The sequence below is a fragment of the Mixophyes fleayi genome, chromosome 2 (genome assembly GCF_038048845.1).
Source record: "Mixophyes fleayi isolate aMixFle1 chromosome 2, aMixFle1.hap1, whole genome shotgun sequence".
In the NCBI taxonomy this organism is placed as follows: Eukaryota; Metazoa; Chordata; class Amphibia; order Anura; family Limnodynastidae; genus Mixophyes; species Mixophyes fleayi.
Window position 1 is genome coordinate 319,666,661 of NC_134403.1, and position 17,818 is coordinate 319,684,478.

General features: G+C 38.2%; 1 protein-coding gene across 4 annotated transcripts in view; it reads left to right on the forward strand.

Annotated features, from left to right (window-relative positions):
* Positions 1-17,818, forward strand: part of MYO1C (myosin IC) — a 97,777-nt gene that overhangs the window by 64,893 nt on the left and 15,066 nt on the right. For all 4 annotated transcript variants that reach the window (XM_075196722.1, XM_075196724.1, XM_075196721.1 and 1 more), the window contains exons 10-25: positions 1,558-1,677; positions 1,961-2,043; positions 3,225-3,330; positions 5,030-5,110; positions 5,247-5,338; positions 6,120-6,214; positions 7,246-7,292; positions 7,438-7,518; positions 9,820-9,925; positions 10,704-10,821; positions 10,929-11,042; positions 11,151-11,227; positions 11,449-11,517; positions 12,426-12,510; positions 14,769-14,928; positions 15,709-15,792. In XM_075196722.1, the coding sequence (XP_075052823.1) occupies positions 1,558-1,677; positions 1,961-2,043; positions 3,225-3,330; positions 5,030-5,110; positions 5,247-5,338; positions 6,120-6,214; positions 7,246-7,292; positions 7,438-7,518; positions 9,820-9,925; positions 10,704-10,821; positions 10,929-11,042; positions 11,151-11,227; positions 11,449-11,517; positions 12,426-12,510; positions 14,769-14,928; positions 15,709-15,792 (1,518 nt within the window). The remainder of the gene's footprint in view (positions 1-1,557; positions 1,678-1,960; positions 2,044-3,224; positions 3,331-5,029; positions 5,111-5,246; positions 5,339-6,119; positions 6,215-7,245; positions 7,293-7,437; positions 7,519-9,819; positions 9,926-10,703; positions 10,822-10,928; positions 11,043-11,150; positions 11,228-11,448; positions 11,518-12,425; positions 12,511-14,768; positions 14,929-15,708; positions 15,793-17,818) is intronic.

Here is a 17,818-nt window from a genome sequence, read left to right on the forward strand (position 1 = left end):
GTTTTTTTTCAATGGAGGATAGAAGTGAAAGCTGTGGAAAAATGTGGTGGAACATTAATTTTTACAAAGTATTTTTCTTTGCTTTATGAAACGTTCAAAGTCAGTAAGTTAGGTGGCTGCTGAGATGGACCATAAGATTTAGTTCACATACCTGTGTCGTTTAAACCAGCAACTGTACAGAGAATTTGTTACCTAGGGAAATGCAAGAAAACCTCCTGGATCTATGAGGCTTTACACACTTGTGTACTGTCCTCCTGCATTCCAGTCATGCAGGATTGGGGGGTGATACTGGGACCAGACAGATGACTGGTTCTAGCAGTAATGTACTACACAGCGGCGCACGGAGGATTGTCGGGGGGGGGGGGGGGGGGGGGAGGGGGTTTCCCCCCGCCGACCCAAAAAAAAAAAACCAACAAAACCCGAGAGAGAGCTGCTGCGCATACTCCGTTTCGCCAGCGCTGTCCTATACAGCAGCCACGGCGCTGTCTAAGAAGCGTCTGCGGCGGTGCTGTGTACAATACAGCACCGCCACGGATGCTTCTTTGACAGTGCCGTGGCTGCTGTATAGGACAGTGGCCACTTAGTTAGCGCAGGGGGGGTTTCTAGAGACTCAGAAACCCCCCCTGCGTGCGCCACTGCTACAGACACCCATCTAATCAGTAACCTTTCATGTAATTCCTTGTAGTCCACCTAGTGCTGTGGCTGTTACCTGCAGTGGAACATAATTTAATATTGCACAGCCATTAAAGATCTACAGTAGTTATTGTTAAACCCTGCACTTCACAGTGGCGCTCTATCATAGAATGAAGCCTGGGAGCTTGGAGGAAGTAAACATTGTAATAGTCATTCATCAGCACAGTCTACATTTTGCATGTTCCATTTCAACCTGCTTTCTACAGTCATTTTCAGGTGCTGTGTACTTGAGCATAGCTAATAAAACTGAAGAGCGCTTCAGCTCTTTTATTTACAAATAATGTAATAACCTTTGAGTATGACTGATGCATCGAGAATAGCAAAACCAAATATTGCATTGTCCTGTCAATATATCCTTGAGAAATAACCACCTGTGTTTTTGACGGATGCATTGCCGTTAGTGGTGACACAAAACCCTTTGCTGTAAGAGATTTCAGAATTTGAAACCAAATTTATAAGATCTTTGTATTTGGCAAATGTGATCTTGGGCCTGATTCATTAAGGATCTTAAATTATGAAGTTTCTTATTTAAGTCTCCTGGACAGAACCATGTTACAATGCAAGAGATGCAAATTAGTTTTCTGTTTTGCACATAAGTTAAATACTGTTTTTTTCATGTAGCACACAAATACTTGATAGCTTATTTGTACACTGACATTTAAAGTTGATATTTGTGTGCTACATGAAAAAACTGTCCGTATTTAACTTATATGCAAAACAGAAAACTAATTTGCACCCCTTGCATTGTAACATGGTTTTGTCCAGGAGACTTAAATAAGAAACTTCTTAATTTAAGATCCTTAATGAAACAAGCCCCTTGTCTTTAAGTGGTCTTTATTTTTTTTTATTTTTTTTTCCCATTAGTTGAACAGTCCTCTGAATCTAGAGCAAGCTGCTTATGCTCGGGATGCCCTGTCTAAAGCAATTTATGGCCGCACCTTCTCTTGGCTTGTCAGCAAGATTAACAAATCATTGGCATACAAGGTAAAAAAAAAAAAATGTTTTAATAAATTGACTGCAATAGTATAAATGATGTCTGTTTTGTTAATACCAGCATACTCTTTATTAAACTACTATTGTACCTGCTTTATGATATTGTGGCAAGGTTCATAACATTTTAGATGGTCTCCACTGGAAGTGCTGGCTGTTGAGTTCCACGCCTATAATAGGACACTGTGGAACGTTGAGATCTCTAGTTAGAAATGTAAACAGGATAAAAAGGATTACTCTGGTAACGTTCATTCATCTGACTCTGGGCCTCTTGCAGGGTGGAGAGATGCACAGTCTGGGGAACGCATCTGTCATAGGACTCCTGGATATATATGGCTTTGAAGTATTTCAACATAACAGGTGATCTTTCTTTCTCTTCGTTATTTTGACTTGAGTTAAAGGGCCAACCAAGTTTTTAGAAAACAATCGTTGGCTGTTAGATTTTGTGTGTCAATGTAGGCATCTTTCATCCAAGGGACATACTCTGTACAGGTCAGAGTTTAAAATAATAAATTGCTGTCCTCTGGCACTGAGAAAATGTGAATTTAGTGTGTCAGGCTATGCATAACATCATATTATTTACACTTGCTGTATTCATGAAAACAATCAGTACTCCTATCCATAGAATGTAGATGTATGGAGTATATCATAGATTGTAAGCTTTCGAGCAGGGCCCTCTTACCTCTATCTGTATGTATTACTCAGTATTGTTTAATGTTTGTTCCCATTTTTTAACCGCTACGGAATTTGCTGGCGCCATGTAAATAGATGTTGATGATGGGTATTTCATCTGTGGTCTCTGGCAGCCCCCTCCTGCCACCATTCCCAAACATTTACACTTGTACAAAAATTGGCATGTCCATCTGCTCTGTATTTGCCTTACAGGGCATAATCTGTTGCAGACTGTACTGCAGTACATGTGGCCTGCAGGTGCACTGGTATTTTCCCTGGTGACAGAGCTTGTTTAACATCCGCTATTATATGTAGGCTTTAATAATAGGCTGTACTTTGTGTTATTGGGCTTTGTAACTGGAGCCTGTTGAGACCTGTGGTCAAATTCCGCTTGCTGTGTTGAGGCTGTCTTGTGTCATTGAGTCTCCTTCTAAAGCTCCTCAACAATACTGCATGGTGGCAGTCCTTCCTTCCTCATTACTCCATATCACGCTGTCCGTCTATCAGTGTTCTTATATCGTTTATGAGCGGTTTGTTTGTCCCAAGTGACAGAGCTGATGAGATGAGCATTGTTCACCAGAAACCAGTTTTACGCAGACCTGCCAGGATGTTCACTCCAGAAAATATTAACAGATATATTCAAAGGAAGTGGCAGATTTTTAATTATTTATTTTTTATTTAATCCTTTCCATGAAATAACAGACAAATCCTAAAACACAAAATATGTTTTACATTGTATTCCTGGGATATATCATTCTTATCATTCTCAATCGAAAATAAACAGATTTATTTTACATTTTGTTTTTTGTTTTTCTTTACTGTTGTCATTTCCTGTAATTTATTTATTACTGTTTTTTTCTTTATTGCAGCTTTGAACAGTTTTGCATTAATTATTGCAATGAGAAGCTGCAGCAATTGTTTATTGAGCTGACACTGAAGTCAGAGCAGGAAGAGTATGAATCTGAAGGAATTGCGGTAAATAGCAGTTTGTCTTTATATATCGAAGTCTTGGGAAAACACTTTAGTACCAAAACACTCAAAATATTGAAATACATATTTTTGCAGTTTTAACACACGACAAAGTATGTCGTATAAATCTTTGCTGAGGAAACATGAATTCTTACATGTCATTTGAGCATGGTTTAGTGATGTCATCTCGGAAATGTATTCATTATTACTATCCAGCCATTTACCAGTATGTGGCATTATTCTACTGCAACTATGGGTAGTTTTTTTTTTTTTTTTTGTTTTTGTTTGGTCTTGAACATCTCACTTGTATACGCTACTAAAGAACAGAGGTCCTTGTGCATATTTTTTTTCTAAATATATGTAAGACATATAGGGAGTTGGGAGCAAGTAATAAGTGAGTAAGGAAGAGGTGCGTTTCTTGGGCAGAATGGAGGCATAGTGTTAAGAGATAGTTAGAGGATGCGAAGACTTGTATGTTGGTTTAGTCTTGTTAATGGCTTTTTATCTTGGATTCTGTAAATTACAGGCAGCCAATGTAGAAACTGCATAGCAGCAGTAGAATGAGGAAAATTAGTCTAGCCACTGTGTTCAGAATAGATTGTAGGGTGAAACCTTGTTGTAGGAAGGAAATTGCAGTAGTCGATGTGGCATGTTATTTCGAGCGATATCCTGTGTGAGATACATGCTGGGGATTTTTCTTGGATGTATGTAACAGGATTTCAGAGATCGATCGTATGCAGGGACAACGGACAGTAAGGATGACACCTAGGCAGTGAGCTTGCGGAGTAGGGTTTATTGAAGTCTTGTCATCAGAAAGATGTCGGGTAAGTAGCTTCTGTTGGCTTGTGCATTAATAACCATCTTTTTTTAAAGATTGAATTTGAAGTGGTAAAATGAAATGGCAGACAATGGTCACCAACATAGATGGTGAAGATGGGATATATACATTTGGGTGTCATCTGCATAGAGTTAATGCTGAAATTCAAAGGAGCTTATTAGTTTTCCCAAGAGAAGTGATATAGATAGAGAAGAGCAGAGGGCCTAGGACTGCACCCTACGGTACTGCCAGCTCAGACAAATCGGAGAGTAGGGTGGAACTAGAAACAAAACTGAAGGACTGGTTTGTTTGGATGAGAACCAAGAGAAGTGTCCTAAGGGCAGGGTTTTTGGTTGATTGTGTCAAAACCATGCACAGTTAGTGGTCCCCAATGAGACTATTTCAGAAACACTGGTCTACAGGTGATATTCCATTTTACTTCAAAGTACTGTGCCGATTATTATAGAATAGAATCTCGTTATAGAATTCTAGATTGCCTTTACCAAGTGAATATCTTTTGACCATAAGATCTTCTAGGTATGGCAGGAGTCTTGTTTGTTCAGTAACAAATGATCCACAGAATGTACATTACTTTCGGAAATTTTCACTGTAATGTCTAACAGACCAGGGGCTAGATTTACTAAGCTGCGGGTTTGAAAAAGTGGGGATGTTGCTTATAGCAACCAATCAGAATCTAGCTATCATTTTGTAGAAGGTACTAAATAAATGAAAGCTAGAATCTGATTGGTTGCTATAGGCAACATCCCCACTTTTTCAAACCCGCAGCTTAGTAAATCTAGCCCTAGGTCTTTCTAAATTCTAATTTGAGTGGTTTTGTTTTGTTTTTTTTAATTTTGATTCTTATTTCTTTTCTCTGTACATTTACAGTGGGAGCCTGTCCAGTACTTTAACAACAAAATAATCTGCGATCTGGTTGAAGAAAAGTTCAAAGGCATAATTTCAATTCTAGTAAGTTTTAATTTCTTCCTCTCTATTTTTTTTTATTTTTTTTATAATTCTTAGCAAACAGGATGCTCTCTAGGCGGATACACTCGGTTACTAGTGGCAATTTTCTTGATAATGTCTTCTACTTTCCTCTCATTAGGATGAGGAATGTTTGCGCCCGGGAGAAGCCACAGATATGACATTCCTTGAAAAGTTGGAAGACACTGTGAAAAACCACCCACACTTTGTTACGTGAGTGTAGAAAATACTTTTGTAGACCTTTTTCAGTTAAGTTAAAATGAAGTATGTTTTTTGTTTTTTTTCTATCAAAGTTGTGCTTTCATCCCCACGTAAGGTTTGGTATTTGTAGTGTTTAGATGACTGTTAAATGTGAGAGAATTAGTAGGTGGAGCATATACTATTGACCATATAATAAACTCTCCACTAATAATTCAGTGGAGAACCTGTTTCTACAAAGATGATGAATAGGTCAGAATGTTGTAGAGATACAGGAGGATGCACAGCGGTGCTCCAAGTAAGTGAGAAGAGTATCAAACTGTCCTGTGTCAGTAACAAAGGTGAGCTGTATTGTGCAAGGACAACTTATACAGAGGTGTTGCCATGTTTTCTGGGGAACCAGTTCCTGTTTTGTTTGTGGGATTTTGTTTTTGCATGCAAAAAAATGTTTTCCATCATTAGTAATATATACCCTAAAAGAATGAATCTTTGTAATTTGATTATCTTGTTGAAATAATTCACTTCTATAATTGAAGCAAAAGGTGCTTCCACAAACCATTAGTTTAGGGGTGTACAAGCTTCTGCAACCAGGGTGTTTGTAGGTTTTTATTTTCACTTCTTGTTCCTAAAAATGATCAATTTGGTTTTTCCTTCGAATATTATTGGTTTCAAGCTGACATTAAAGGTAGAAAAGGTCTAACTTGAGTTATCTTGCAATTTCAATAAAGGTGTGTAGACTTTTTACAGCCACTGTATGTGACCTGACATTTTAATCTACTCTACATTTGTTTTTTAGACATAAACTTGGAGACCAGAAAACCCGAAAGTCTCTTGGGAGGGACGAATTTCGCCTGCAGCACTTTGCTGGAGAAGTGAACTACAGCGTAGTAGGTAATTTGCACTAAGCGTGTCAATTGGATGACTTGGACTTCTGGAGTCAGATTTGAATGTATGGTAGTAATGATGGCATATATGTTGCAAGTTTCCAATGTGATGGGGTCTACATTGTCATTGGGGTTACAGGTATCATGTACCTATGGGGAATTTAAGCACATGGTTTTTAGATGCAACTTATTTTGAGTTACCTGGGTCTTGATATACATTAACTGTGGCATATAAATTTTTGCATCTAGATAAACGGGTGCAAGTTTTGGAGTAGATGATGATTTCCACATCTTTTATTTCGGACACATTTATGTGCTACAATTAAGAATGCACATGCCTTAAATGTGTGCAATTAAAATAGACATGAAAACACAGGTGTGTAGACTCATATTTTGCTTCTATGACAACAGGATCTTTACATTGAACTCTAAATCAGGCCTATTGTCTGGTTATTTTTAGAGCACTGTTATACTTTTATAGAAAAGAACAAAGAAAATGAATATAATCATGTACACAGTTTTTTCACTACGCAGTTATCGCAGCTTTCTGTGTGTGTTACAAATTTCTGGAGTCGCCTTTTGCTAGTATCCATTTGACTAAATGATTGCTCGTGTCTACCATGCGCCACCTAGCAATTTACTATATTTAATTGTATTGTATGTATTGTATATACGGCGTTATTGTGGTGGCGTATTATAACTATGTGCAACTGTCTGGGTGACATGGGGTGTATCATCCCATAAAATATTTGAAGAACCTCAAATTGTCTGATGTGCAGACGTGAGTCCATTGTTGGTTAGAAATGGCAAAAAAAAATTGGAAAGGTGGCTGATTATGTATCAGAAGTGAGGTGTCCAGCACTTTGTGTGTCACCATTTGCCATTGCCAGTAATGAGCACTACTAGAAGAAACAGTGATGTTGCTGTTTTATTTGTTCCAGACTATAATCTTGCAATAACCCGTTTATCACTAATGTGTTGTACATTTCATTGGATAAAATATTTCTGTAATAATAATTTCTTTTTTTTTTTAAATAGGATTTTTGGATAAAAATAATGATCTTCTCTTTCGCAATCTGAAAGAAGTGAGTAAAGTGCTGGGACTGTGTCTAAAGTAAATGACTTGCATTGATGTTCTGGGGGTTTTCTTACAATGGAAATAGAGGTTCTGGAATGTTGGACCTCTTGGTAAGCCATTGTTTTATCACCTGTTCTCTACTTTGTCCATAGGTTATGTGCGACTCTGGAAATCCAATTGTTCATCAGTGCTTTGACAGATCAGAATTGACAGACAAGAAAAGGCCAGAGACGGTATGACCAATTGTGTGAGTGTGTGACAGGGATTCTCAGAAAGAAGATTGGGTCATTCAGAAATTCAGTAAACATTTACAAACACAGTAGATGGTTCACTGACCCCATGAGTATTTTCTAAACACTCTGGGAAAACTGAAATATGGGTTGCAGCAACTTTTTTTTTTTTTCCTGTGCATCAGTATCCAAAAAATATTCCCCATCAACGCCAGTAGTGAACATTTTGGAACTCTGACTCTTGCAGTAAACCTTAATATACCCTAAGCATTCAGTTCTTGATAGTGCAGCAATATACAACTTGTTTTTCTTAATCGCTGCATTTATTGTATGCCCCACCGGTCAATGATCCATTTGAAGTATGTGGGCACATACAATTTGTCTGGCTTACTGCACTCCAATCCAAAAGATCTGGCCACTATGGTGACAGCAGAGGTAACAAGCGCACTTGCTGTATCCTCCGCGTTCAACGCTCTGTCATTCATGCAGTTCTATAGCTGAATGACAACAGGAACTTCTTTCTGATGTGCCCACTCCACATAAGTTTGATATTGTGCAGTGTTGTGGGGAGGCTCCTAGGTCATTCAATTCTATGCAAAGTAATAAAAATAGTGCTCTCACCCTGGAAGCACCCTTATAAACAGGTTGTCTCTAACAGTGCCAACAGCCATTGATTGTTTCAACACAAAACCATTGTTGAAGCAGCTTTAGAGTTCTGAAGCAGAGTGATTACGACAGCCACTCGGGACAATCTGGAAGCTGATCAGTTTCAGTGAGAAACTAACTGCACCTTTTCACTGCATGAGTATGTGGAGAGACCACTGACCGCTAATGAATGAATACTTTTTTATTTGTGAAGGATGGCAAAAGCTGACTGAATGTCTTTGGAAGGTAGTAGATATAAGAGGGTGCCCACTGACCACTAAGAAAGGTGGCAAAAAAAATTGTATGTTCTATATATAAAAATGATGTGAGTTTGGCTGACAATGGAGTGGGGTTATCATTCTATGCATCTATAGAGATATGACAAAGGGTAAATCATTGTTTACTGGAGATGAAATTGACACATTTCATAAAGGTGAATGGGTTTTTATATTTTTGTGCATTGATACTTTGCCTGGATATAATTATCTGTATTTGGTCTTATTTTGTTTTACTGTTGTCATACTATTGTTTAGAATACAGATGTGGTTCTCTTTATCTGGTCTTATGTATACATCTGCACAGTACCACCCGTGCCATTCAGTTTCCTGAAAGTCATTATTACTGTATGTCCTGTGTATATGGACAACTGCACAGTGCCTCTACTCTTGCATATATGCTATTTTTAGTGGTTCATCATCCTCACCATTTATTTATATAGTGCCACTAATTCCGCAGCGCTGTACAGAGAACTCACTCACATCAGTCCCTGCCCCATTGCGGCTTAGTCTAAATTCTCACACACACTCACTCACTCACTAGGGTCAATTTGTTAGCAGCCAATTAACCTAGCAGTATGTTTTTGGAGTGTGGAAGGAAACCGGAGGAATCCCACGCAAATACGGGGAGAACATACAAACTCCTCACAGATAAGGACATGGTTGATAAATGTGGCGCTCCAGGTGCTGTGAAACTACAAGTCCCAGCATGCCCTGCCATGTGTGATGCATCCCATACTATCTACTGGGGCTTGTAGTTTCAAGACACCTGGAGAGCCACGGGTTGGTCAGACCTGCATTACTGGGAGTGAACCTAGTCCCCATGGCTGTGCCTTTGTGCTGTCCCACATGTCCCTCAGACCTCCCCACATGCCTCTCAGACCTCCCCAAATGCCCCTCACATGCCTCTCCATCTTGCCCACTTACCTGTCACACCCCGCCCCCACTTGCCTGCACAGCAGGAGGCCAGAAGGGAAGGAGGGGAGAGTATGCAGTAAATTCTGCATCACTTACTCCTCCTTTGATTGGTTGTGCAGTGACCTCCTCTGCTGTATGCAGAGATGATCACATGACATGGAATACAGTAGCTCCCATTTAGTCTTATTCTTTGCTTTATAACAAGACAGAGAATGAAACCGGTGAGGGCCCAGTACTGCACTATATGTTTGATATGATTTTCAGTATCCTTATAAGTAGTAATTTGCATCTATCTGATGTTGGTTTTATTTTTTTTATAACTTTAGTTGTGTAAATCATGCTTTAACAAATAATAATCTGTTTGGTTTTTTTTTGTTAAGTTTTATGCCGTTTTGTACCTCATTTTATACCATGCCTAGTGCTGATCCACTCTTATAACTTAAGTGTTTTTTATTACTTTTTTTAGGCAGCAACTCAGTTTAAAAATAGTTTATTCAAGCTGATGGAAATTCTTATGTCCAAGGAGCCTTCCTATGTACGTTGCATGAAGCCTAATGATGCTAAACAGGCAGGTAAGCTTCATACATGTGTTATGTCTTGTAAGCTCAGGGTTCACCTTCCAAACATGTCCTTACATGCTGCATGTGCTGTTAGAGAACCTTGCGCTATTTTTGCCTTGGTAACCTAATGGTGTTTTTCACTCAATACATGTATTCATGCAACCAGGGTTACAACCATTTTCTAGTAAGCAATATTGTGTGTATATAAAGTGACAGTGTCTTAGGAAAACAGTGCAGCACATCTATATGTTTAACCCATTTGCTCCGCTTACAAATGAGCAAAATCTTAAAATATTTACATTTGAAAAGTTATGTTTTTAGTCCTGTGTTTCTGATTATTTTGGTCCTAATGAATTGTTCAGAAAATAATTTTGTATGAAGTGCTCTTATGATCTATCTGTGAAAAAGGAATATAATGGTTATTAAGCTGACCTGGGTTTGGTTGTCAGTCTAGCAGTTACACTTCAGTTTTAAAGCTAGAACCCAAAACATAGATAATTAGAGAAGAGAGCATGACTGTTTGATTTAAGTGGAATGTAGAGACTGTCCCACCAGTCAAGAGGCAGGATGTTTTAATTGAACCTAATGACTGCACACCATGAAGTGTGGATAACTTGTGTTCAGTGTCAGCTGTATATTAGCTTGTGTTGGCGTGCCACAGTCTGATACCTAAGGTCTGCTCCATGCACACTAGTATGCTGCAGTACACTGGTTGAGGAACACTGACAGACTATCATGCTAAGTTTCTAGTTGGTGATTAGGATTTTCAGTTTCTGTATTAATCTTTTAGCTCGTTTTGATGAGGTCCTAATCAGGCACCAGGTGAAATATTTGGGGCTTATTGAGAATGTGCGAGTGCGTCGTGCTGGATTTGCTTACCGGCGAAAATATGAGATCTTCTTACAAAGGTAATAAAAAATGTTTTTAAAATGTAAATGTACGTTAAATGTGCAAGACACGCACTACTTTGTTCTGATTCGTTGTGCACAGATTCAGGTTCTTGTTTAATCTCCAGGTACAAATCCCTCTGTCCTGACACCTGGCCTAATTGGGATGGACGAGTAATGGATGGAGTGGCTGTCCTAGTCAAGAGCCTGGGATATAAACCGGAGGAATATAAAATGGGCAGGTAAGCTGCGTTACTACAGCTTATGACAAGCGTCATATTTAAATGGTGATCTAAGCAGGCTATAATACACTCTATGTATACAGACTTAAAATATCTTTTCTATTTTAGGACAAAAATATTTATTCGTTTCCCCAAAACACTCTTTGCAACAGAGGATGCCTTGGAAGTGAGGAAGCAGAGCATAGGTTTGTTCGATTATCATATTCCGTTTTCTGTTCCGTTACTTTCATCTGTGTGCTGTGTGCACTTAATATTGTGAGGATAGCCAATATGTATTATGTTAGTGGTTCAAATGCTTTGTAGTGTTGGAACATAACATCTTCATCTTCATCTTCATTACGGTTTGTTCTGTCTTGACCACAAGATAACAATTGTTGTTTATTTGGGGTTTTTTCTTTTCTTTTAGCAACCTTTCTCCAGGCAAAATGGAAAGGATACCACCAGCGTCAGAAATTCCTACACTTAAAACATTCCGGTGAGTGGCACATGTGACCTACCTTTCTGCTTTTCATCTGGAATTGTTGAAATTTGTTGAGTTTTGGACCACCCCTACCTGAGCAAAGTCGATGGCAAATTTAACACCCTCTGAAACCAGGAACGTCCTGCAGGTTTAAAGCTTGTAGTTTCTCTTCCAACTAATCCCACTCTCTGTTTTTGAAATTGATGTTTCATGTCTGTGCATAAAACTCTTGTATATATCTTTCCATTCTAATTCATTATTATTATTTGGGCATGGAGCTAGATCAGCCACAATAGAGATTGGTATTGCAGAGTTGGTCCCCATCAATTATCATCATCATCATTTATTTATATAGCACCACTGATTCCACAGCGTTGTACAGAGAACTCATTCACACCAGTCCCTGCCCCATTGGGCTTACAGTCTAAATTCCCTAACATGCACACACAGACAGACAGAGACTAGGGTCAATTTTGATAGCAGTCAATTAAGCTACTAGTATGTTTTTGGAGTGTGGGAGGAAACCAGAGCATGAGGTTTTATCTTTCTGTGGCATTACTTTATAGTATTACTAGAGATCTGGTGAACTGGCATGATTAATTCTACTGAATAGACTCTATTTAAAGTAGTGTAAAAGGGGTTCTTCTATAATCATGGAGAATTACACCTGTGGAGTAACCTCATGATTGTGTTCATCAGAAATACAATGAAGGTTAAAGATTTTTGCCTCAATTACTGTTTAAACCCTTATTAGTTTAAAAAAAAGAAAAGAAAAAAGTCAACTCCACCTTCTACGTTTATAGAATGAAATTGACAAATATGTTGGAAGATGTAACTTAGTTTAAAATGCATTAATTGTTGTCGCTTTGTTTTGTGCTTTCCTCCTCCAACCTCCACTTTCATGTTATGTTTATTTTTTATAGCCGTAGAAATCCAGTCTTGGTGGCGTGGAACAGTGGGCCGCCGAAAAGCTGCCAAAAGGAAGTGGGCAGTGGATGTCATTCGACGGTTAGTAGTTCATGCATTTTGATATTATATATAGAGTGCACACTAAAACATGTACGTTACAATAGTCATATTCCATGTATTTATATTTGTAATTGTGACCATTGGCCATGGTCCCCAGTAGTCCGAGTTGAGTTGTAACCAAATCTGTGCCGATTTTCCTGTTGGCAATGTTTAAGTATATATTCCCATCTCCAGCATTAAAACCTAGATCTGGTCACTTTAACACTAAGATGATATTTGGCGTTAACTAGAGAGGCGATACATTCACATATTGGGCATCAACGGTAGATACTTGTTCCAGTAGAAGTGCTATCTATCTTATAGTGCATGTACATTTACTGCTCATATAGGGTCCTTCTGCATCCACTGGAAATCCTGAGGTTGAAACAACTCCTATGGTTAGACAGAAATATATAAATCCTATAAATGCACCTCCAGTGATTTTGTGTATCTGATAAATATAACAAATGCAGTAGTACATGTTGTAATGGCAAAACTGTCCAAAACTTACACTAGAATCACGAAACACAAACACATACACACACAGCATAAAAAAGTCTTTAAAAAAGACTCCATCCCGTGGCTTGTCCTCTCTTTAGAACAAGGGAATGCCATTCAATATCTGGGAATCGGGAGCCTAAACGAGCCTTCAAAAAAAAAAAAAAAAAAAAATTTTAACTTTTTTTTTTTTTTTTTTTTTAGATATTGGTTAACACAAAAAATTTGTTTGGGGTGTTTTTTACTCTTTGTCTATTTTCCTAACATTTACTGACATCACCTATTAAATAATTCTTGACATGTACCAGAAACATTCACGACTTTACCTACAAGAATATTATCACCCAATGTTTGCCCTTTAAATTATATTGTTTCCAAGACCGTCTTGAAGAATTTACTGTTATTAAATTATTATTTTTAATAAAAAAATCACCAAAAAATACAGAACTCTGCTTTTTATATGGTTTCTAAGAAACTCTAATGGTTCAGTTCTTTACTGAATAACCATGGGCACAGATGGGTCTCTTTCAGGTTATTGGATTCTGCACATGTATGATGTTGAGTTAGATTATCTCTGGGATCTGATCTGGACACACAATATTGGGTTATTAGGCACTGATCTGTGTGAGCTAATCTCGGGACATCACATCAATTCTAGACATCATGTGAACATGAGAGCTCTATCTATTGTAGTTCTGATTTCTTTGTACTGTATGTTGGGAACATTAAGACAGGACATGTGCAGGGCTTGAATATGAGTTTTTTAATGCATCAGAATCCTTATCCAGTAATAGAGGACACTGCACATTCCCACGTACTAGGATATGAAGAGAACTAAAGAGGGAAAGTAAAATGTGTGATAGTTTGCGTGCAGAAATGAGGCTGCATAGTTCCAGGACCACGGTCACATCAAGTTCTTGAATTTTTCCAATTAAACAACAACGTAGCCGCAAAATTAACTTGGTCGCTGATGGACTGAACTGTGTCCAAAAAACCTGGCTCACTTTCAACCATTGAGGTCTAAATTTGTGCAATGTGGAACTTCCTCTCCAAAAACATCTAGTTCTTCATCTCGACCTAGTGTAAGACAAACTCCCTTTCATACATTCTTTCCAAATTATTGTGCCCTGTGTTGTTTTGATATCCAGTGGCTGCAGTGTTTTGTGCACAGCATCTCGAGACAGGAAATCACAATGGTGAACTAAACATTTGCAAGATCTTTGTTTATAGTTAGAAATGGTAAAAATGTTTTTGCATAACTTCAACTTCCTATGAAAGGAAGTGACTCCTGTTTTATGCACTCCAAAAATTCTCAATTTCACCTAGTAATGGAATGTTGGAGGAAAACATGGAAAGGAATTAATCCCTGCACATAAGGTTTCTGTAAATAATGCTCTGCTTGATGTTTAGATGTTTTTTTTCTCACATCCATTGTGTATGGACAGTTTTGTTATTTTTGGGGGGTTTTTTGTTTGTTTTTTAAATACACATGCAATAAGAACATAATATATTCACTACAAGTGGTAACTATAAAGTTCACACCACACAGGAAGCATTTACTGATGGAACTTTAACTGTAAACGGAATTAATATGGCTAGAAAGGTCTAAAGATGTGGGATATTAATTGGGGGCAATTTTTAACGTTTCGCCTTTTTGTTTCTGGAATAACATTTTTGGTAGAATATGTGGGTCGGTAAGTATATGGAGAAATGGAAGTCTCTGAATTGAATTTTTTTTTTATTTTCTCTCGTTTTGTTAGATTCGTCAAAGGCTTCATTTACCGCAATTATCCTCGGTGTCCGGAGAATGAGTACTTCCTGGACTACATCCGCTACTCATTCCTGATGACCCTCCATCGCAATATACCAAAGAATGTGTTGGACAAGTCTTGGCCTGTGCCACCTCCGTCCCTTAGAGAGGTGAGCATAAGGGCCTGGTGTGGTGGATTAATGAATTGCATAATAAGCTGTAGGCTTTATTCTCATCTAACTATGTATATTGATAGAAATTGTATGAATGGCTTCATAACTATATTCACAATAGGAATTTTAAAGGAATGCCTAAGATAAAGGAGCCCTTCACCTTCAGATAGTTCTGTTGTCTGGCAAATATCCTTTGCCCTTGGCTACTTCAATAGATAAGCTATGGTGTGCGCATTGGTTAAAATTGTATGTTCACAGCTGATCTAATGTCTTATCTATAGACCGTAATCATAAACAAATCTGCCTTAAGGTGGACCTTTCCCTTTAACTTCTCAAACAGGAAGGTGTTGTGCAGACTATGTCAAAAGTAAATATATATTTAGTGCAGTAGTAATGTTTTGTTATATTTAAAAACTATTTTTTGAAAAAAAAAAACCTTTTTATCATGGTTTCATATCAAGCTAAAAACAAATGTTACAGTATATTCTGAAGTTGCTTACAGGACACTTTAGATGATAACTCACAAGACAGGCTTTCTTATCAAGGCAGTAGTATCCAGCAAGCAGGAAGGGCAAAGTTATAAACTCTTGTGAGCAAGCTGTTCTGTATGTTTGTGTTTCATTCTCTGGAATTTTAATTTGATTACATGACACTGCTAGTAGTCTTTCTGTAAATGTCCCAGAGCACCTTTTATCATTTGACAAATAAGACTTTGCATAAAGGCATTTTGGCTGTAAATGTTACACAAGTGGTCATTGTGCTCTCCGCTGTCTTCAGGCCTCGGAGCTCTTGAGAGAGATGTGCATGAACAACATGGTGTGGAAGTATTGCAGGAGGATCAGCCCTGAATGGAAACAACAGGTAACATGATAGTGTTACTACTTTTAAAGTACAGCTAATATGGAATTTATCAATTAATTCACAATGTTCAGCCTCAGAAACAACTAAATTGACATGCTTCAGTCTATAGACAGTGACTAAAAGTGTCTTATATAGGGATATAGGAGAAAAAAGGTAAAATGTCTAGGCAGTGTGTGTCAGTTATGCTTGCTTTCAAGTACTAGACATATCCTGTGTGCTCTAAATTTCCAATCTGCATACAGAATTTATTAACTATGAGTCTGAGACCTGTCACTGTCTTTACAGCTTTCCTTCCTTATAACAATGCATTATTGCAAAGCTCCACCTCATTGGACAGGCTGGCGAGACAACTCCCACTGATGTAACAAGCATTATTTAGCTCAATAATGCACATCTTTCATGTTCCGGTCCAGTGATTGTTTCATATAATAACTATAGTCAATAGGGAGATTTTTTTGGAAACTGAAAATCATTTTTTGCTTCCCCATTATACTCTGGGGAGCTTTGCCGTTTTGAACTACACTCAATAATCGAGTGTAACAAGTGATATCAACAGGCACTTGTAGTAATAAATAGGGAAACACACAGTACTACCTACACTCAGAAATCTATTAACAATTTTCACTTTCAGCCTTAATAGTCTCTTTAACTATGCCTAATGCATCGTATAAGCAAGTACAAGACAGGGAGAAATATAAACTTATATCTGATTTTGTCATGAACGGTGACTGTATTAACCTCCATTCAGTTTTAGTTAGGCTGTACGTTCTTTAACATTGCATGACTGGTAACTTTCCCTAAAAAAAAAACTTGTGTGTTAGTGTTTGTAAACGTTGGTTCTACATATGTTGCAGAGGTACAAATTACAAGAGTTAGCAGAGTATGGAGTGATCAGCTCCGAAACGGTTGGCTGAGGCAGCACTGTTTTATTCTCTAAAAAATAAACTTAATGTTATTTTTCCATCATCCATTTTGGGGGACACTGCTACCATGGGGTTGTCTGAAGGAACTTGGAGTTGGCACTTAAATAGTTAATAACTAAACTTGCTGCTGACTCCTCCCCTCTGCAGCCCCATATTCATCAGTTTTGTTTAAGTGCCCAAGGGCTGTGTTTAGTACTGCTTGGCAGTACTTGCTGCTTAGTTTAGATTTTATTCTTTTTTTTGTTTCATATTTTAGTAGTGTTAGGTGGGGATAAGTGTTAACATTTTTCCTCCAAGGTCTTTAATGGAACAATATTCCATTTTTGTATTTAAATAAAGAATAGGACAAAGAATCTTCAGTATCGTGGGCAATGACAGCACTATGTGACTGTCACTGCAGTGTCCCGAGGGGTCCAGTGCTGCCACGGGCAGAGAGCGCCGCACTCCGTTTGAGGACCCGACATATGGAAGATACCAAGTCTCCTGCTGAGGCGGAGGGGGACTTTGATCTCGCAGAGCCTGAGTAGAAGGTGTAGGAGCAGTGGGAGATATTCCCGAGTGGGCAGTGATGCAGAACTCAACGCATTGTGGCAGCCTATCATCATCATCATTTATTTTTATAGCGCCACTAATTATAGCCTATGTTGATGAAGGGTCTTCCCTGGGCGTGAGATCCATCAGACAGTGGAGAGTGAGTGTGAGACTCTCCAGCTGTCAGTGGTATGCTCCGAAGCGGGAGATATTCGCGCCTTCTCCTCTCAATTCCTCCTAGTTTCGGCTAAGTGCCCCATATAGGATATATTGACATTACTTTGTCTGTCAAGAGCTTACTGTTAAGTCCTCTCTGCATTGAGGGTATTTGTACCAGACTCTGTAATACCAGTCCTAACTACAGTGTTATTTCCATTGATGTTTTGGGGGTGGTTTAAAAGAACTAGTATTTAAGTCTAATATCACTGTGCATTTGACTGAAATAGCAGAGTTTGTTTTTACACTGTATTTTCATTTCTTTAAAAAAAAAAAAAAAAAAAGAGGTGGTATTGGAGGAATTTGTTTTTACAATGTCTGATAGGGGGAAGAGTGTCAGCGCTAAATTTTATTCC